The sequence below is a fragment of the Nannospalax galili genome, unplaced genomic scaffold, assembly GCF_000622305.1.
Source record: "Nannospalax galili isolate Female #2095 unplaced genomic scaffold, S.galili_v1.0 scaffold127, whole genome shotgun sequence".
Lineage (NCBI taxonomy): Eukaryota > Metazoa > Chordata > Mammalia > Rodentia > Spalacidae > Nannospalax > Nannospalax galili.
Genome location: NW_008360326.1, coordinates 13,667,345 through 13,672,367, shown reverse-complemented (window position 1 = coordinate 13,672,367; position 5,023 = coordinate 13,667,345). Strand labels below are relative to the sequence as shown.

The following is a 5,023-nucleotide window of genomic DNA, read 5'->3' as shown; positions in this document are numbered from 1 at the left end:
ACCCCCTCGTTCCTGTTTGTTCAAATCCTGTCTCCTCACATGCCTGTGTGCCTCCCTACATGATATGATAACCCTTTTACTATTTTGAGATTTTATTGTGTGTAGTGTGTGTGTGTGGTATGTGTGTGTGTAGTGTGTGGTGTGGTATGTGGGGGGTGTGTGGGGTGTGTGGGGTGTGTGGGGTATGTGTGGGGTGTGTGTCATGTGTGTGTGTGTGTGTGGTGTGTATGTGTGTGTGTTGACTCTCTAGAGTCTGAAGAAAGGTCAGCTGAAAGTGGGGAATCGGCCCAAATGGCTCAAGTTCAGGAGCTTAACGGTTAAGGGACCTGTTAGAGGAACCACCTTGAATAATCAGCAAATCATAGGAAGAAAAAATTAAATCCAAAGCCAAGAGTCCATCTAGAGAATTGTCGTAGGAAGGATTCAGTGAGGGCCAATACCCTGGCTGATCTGGGTGGCACAGCAAGGAGGCCTTGGAGAAGACAAGCTTATTATTTAAAGTTGTTTCCATTGTGTGTGCAGTTTGCCTGGCTCAGTGTTTACACCCCCAGACTCTTCACGACTTAGTAACTAAGGTGTACCAGGAGAGAAAGCCTGCAGATGGTTCTTGCGCCAGTGGCTTCAGAAGGAAGATTCTTTTCTTCCCAGTGTCCGGCCCACATAATCAATCTTCCTATGATTATCGACAATGCAGGAGGAGCTCTGCCTTCTACATCAAAACTAGTCTGCATCCAGGCCAGATGCCACGCTTGTAAAGCTGAGGCACGAGGATCACGGGTTAAAAGCAGCCTGGCTACATGCTGACAATGCGTCTAGCCACTCATACATTAGTCTTTACTTCCTGGGGACCCAAAGGTGAAAGTGTTCTGCGGAATTTTCATGTGCTAGGCAAAGTGAGAGTGCTTGCTTTACTGTATATTTTATGGATTGAGCTAAATTCTGAGGACCGGTATTCTGAACAAGCTGCTTCACTTTCCAGAGTGGCAAGAAATATATCAGCCCTTGTGGAGGAAGAAATTGCTCTGTTTGCCATTGCTTTCCTGAAAAGGGATCTCGGGTAAGTGATGTAAAAGTCAACAAGAAGCATATCTGGGTTTCGAACCATTGTGAATATTTAACCTTAAGTAGCCGCAGATCCTTAACATGTGTCGGTAGTCAGTAATGTTTACTTTTTACAGTGCATGTTCTTGACATTCTTGGACGGGATGCAATGAATTTAGACTATGTGTGAAGCTCAGAACACAGTCTGGGTAGCAGTGGTTCACCCTGTGTCTTACACAGCACTAGTCTCATGAAGCATCCTATGAAGAAAGGCCTTTGGTGTCACGTGGTATACTCTGTGTCGCCACCTTCAGGTTTCGATTGCATCCCAGTATTTTAAAGGCTGTGAGAAGTGTACTCCAATGTATGGAGGAAAAAACTCCTGTTTAACTTGTTTAACGTTTTAAGTTAGGGGCTGGAGAGCTGACTCAGCAGTTAAGAGCACTGGCTGCTCTTGCAGAGGACCTGGGTTTGAATCCAGCAACCATGTGATGGCTAACAGCCATTGATAACAATCTTTGGTTTTTTATTTTGTTTCATTTTGAGACAGAGTTTCCCTGTAGTCCCTGCTGGCCTGGAACTTGCTGTATAGACCAGGCTGGCCTGATCTCACAGAGATCTGCCTGCCTCAGCCTCTGGAGTACTGGGATTAAAGGTGTGTGCCACCATGCTTGGTTGAAATAATTCTTTGATTAAAAATATTCTTCTGATTTTTGTAGACATATATGGAAATGTCACTCTGTACCCCTTAAAGACATACAATTACATGTCAACTACAAAATGAAACCATACTTTAAAAATCCTCTCACACTTGCAATAAGGGTTAGGGCTGATTGTGTTTCTTAAGCTTTGGATAATTTGGGGGTCAGGTCAGTGATTTTTTTTTAATGCGTCTTCATGAATTCGGGGTACTGAAACAAAGTATCATAGAGTGGGGGTCTTAAATAAAAGAAATCTGCCTCTCACAGTTCTGGAAGCTGGGAAGGCCACCATCAAGGTCCAGCAGATGCTGTGGCTGGTGACACCCTCTTCCTGGATTGATGATGGCGTCTGTTCACTGTGTCCCTAGGGGATGGAGAGAGCTGTCTGGGGTCCTTTTACAAGGACTCTAGTCCCATCCATGAGCACGCCATGGTGATGATCCAGTTATCTCCCAGATAACCTCATCTTCTACCCCTGACACATTAGGGCTTGGGATTTCAAGTATGAATTTGGGGCATACAAACATTCAGTTCATAATGTACATATCAATACTACAGGGCTTGACATGACTCTCAGAGAGCACTCTCCAGTGGCAGTCAGTCTTTACTACAAAACATTTCCTTTCTGAGAAGGGACCCCGTAGTCCTCCCACAGAGTGCCTTTACCTTACATAGTAGGCATGTAGTGCATTTGGGGTTCTGTTTCTGAGGTGTGTAGCAGAGTTGGGGTTCTCTTATCTGTTTGATTATAGGCTGTGACCAAATGACAGCAATTCCGTTTATGTTCACACCTCACTGCCTTCAGTCCCACAACAAAGACTGCTATCAGGATTTACCTTGAGTCATATGGAATTTAACAACGGAAGCTGCAAGGAAAGAAAGTTAGGAGAAACCAGGACCTTAAGAAGTGCTCTAGCTTTTCCACATACACGGCTTACTTACCAAAGTAGAGGGGGTGCGCGGGTGCGCTACAATTACAAAAAGGAGAAAATCTCACCTTTGTACACCTCACTTTTAAGACCAACGGAGTCCACCAGCCCTGTGTGTGTGTGTGTGTGTGTGTGTGTGTGTGTGAGAGAGAGAGAGAGAGAGAGAGGGAGAGGAGAGAGAGAGAGAGAGAGAGAGAGAGAGAGAGAGAGAGAAACAGGGGATGTTATTTCAAATTTGAGAGAGAGGTGAAGCAGTTTCGATGGAGGCAGCTTGGCTGACTCGCTTGCTCAGACACAGCTCACGCTGTTTTAGCACTTGAACCAAATGTCTTTAGAAATCTCGGTCCTTCTAATTCAGAAGTTCTTAGCTGGGGGCCGTTTTGCCCCCCCCCCCCCTGTGACATTTGGCAATGTAGATACAGGTTCTAGTCATCGCAGATGGACAGAAGGGTGCTACGGTGTTTAGTGCATAGAGGCCAGCAGCTCTGTCCTGCTTCTTGCAGTGTGGAGCACAGCCTACGACAGAGACTGTTCTGTCCCCACCCCCAAGGGTGCCAGAGGTGGAGAAGCCTGTTCTCACCCAGGCTGCTCAGTGGGGTGGGTGTTATTATTTATGTTTCCATCTGACTGTGTAAGGAGCCCAAATTCCTGCAAGTTCTAATCACCTGCTGACGTGTGGCAGTGCCAGCAACCACATCCAGGTGTCTGGCATCACCTCCAGTGCTTGCTCTATGGGCATGGAAAGGTGGTTTTGCCAAGGTTCCAACACCTGCGTTTACTGTAACTTTGTAACCTCAGGTGAGCCCTTTCTGGGACCAAGTCTTGGTTTGTTTACATTTGTCCCACATCCTTCTGTTTCCTTGAGCTATTCCACAGTCAGAAGCCAGTGCTTGTGTACAGGGTGTGCTTTTCAGCCTCCAAGGCTGTCTGTGAATGGTGAGGGCTCCCGAGGCTGAGCCGTTCTCCGCTTTGTATGTGTCCCTGGATCCTGGGTGGCCAAAGGGACTGTGTGTACCCCAGCAACCTCTGTCTTTCCTGCTGGTCGGGTTCTCCTTGTGAGGGCTGCAGGCATGGATGGTATTTTCCAGCTGAGAACGTGGGAGGAGGACCACACATCCCTGGGAAGGGATGGAGGGGGAGGCACTTAGTCCTCTTGAGCTACACCAGGAGTTCCAGGTGGACCATAAAAATAAAAACACAGTAAAACACAGACCTCTAGATAGGCTGACTAGATTCACCGGATGGACAGGTACTGGAGAATGTCTGGGGGTGCCGACACCACACCAGACAGTAGCAGGGATGACAGAGTAAAAGGGCTGTAGTGGGGGGGCAGCTATGGGAGGGTGCCATCTGGGAAGTGGGATGTTCTGTGTGATATGCACACACAAAAAATCAACAAATTTAAAAAATGAGTCGTATTTGAGGAGGAAGCATAAAACTTTATGTCATGTTAAGTAGTAGAGGTGATAAACATTACCATTGAATCTACCCGATGACTTTATAGACATACACAAGTGCCAAGGATCTGAGTGTAACAGACCATGACTAGTAATAATCAGATACATACAGCTTAGAGACACAAGCGCCAACATCTGTGTTATTAGCAAAAACAATGAGTCTTTCTGTAAGAAACAGTATATTTTAAAATGAAATGGAGATCTTTTTTAAAGGTTAAAAACTCATTCAATTTTATGTCTTACAGGGTTTATACTGAGTTCAATATTGTATAACCATATTAATTCAACTGGGAACCTAAAAATTTTATAGCCACTTTTGAAAGAGATGTATCTTTGCTCTGGAAATTTCTAGCAAGTATCTTAAAGCTGTAATGAAATTCTTCTTCTAAAAAATAAAAATAAATTAAAAATTAAAAAATAAAAAAAATTAAAAAACACACTGAATTCCAAGGGTGGGAGGTGTATCTCTTTGAGGCTGCTCAGCCCATTTATGGAACAGCTGGGTATTCTTAAGAAGGAAATTTTTCCTCTCCTGTGGGCTGAGTTTGTTCAAGCCTCACATCAGAACCATTTTGTCTGAAGTGAATTTATTATTATTTATTCTTTTAAAATTTTTTAAATATTTTTTTTCATTACAGCTTTAACATATTCAGTAACACATTCCAGAGCAAGGATACATCTCTTTCAAAAGTGGCTATAAATTTTTAGGTTCAGAGTTGAATTAATATGGTTACACAATACTGAACTCAGTATAAACCCCAGGGAAGGTGCTGGTACCAGGACACTGGAGGCTGTGCAGCCCAGGAAGCAAAGGCTTGAATGGGCTTTTGAAGACAGTTATAGTGTCATTTAGGTGAAAACAGTTTGCAGAAATCAAGCAAGTTTTCTAGAAAGC

General features: G+C 44.4%; 1 protein-coding gene across 1 annotated transcript in view; it reads left to right on the top strand.

Annotated features, from left to right (window-relative positions):
- The window catches only part of Col4a4 (collagen type IV alpha 4 chain), a 158,322-nt gene that overhangs the window by 23,156 nt on the left and 130,143 nt on the right, over positions 1-5,023 (top strand). The window contains exon 4 of the mRNA XM_029560007.1: positions 980-1,057. Coding sequence (XP_029415867.1) covers positions 980-1,057 — 78 coding nt within the window. The remainder of the gene's footprint in view (positions 1-979; positions 1,058-5,023) is intronic.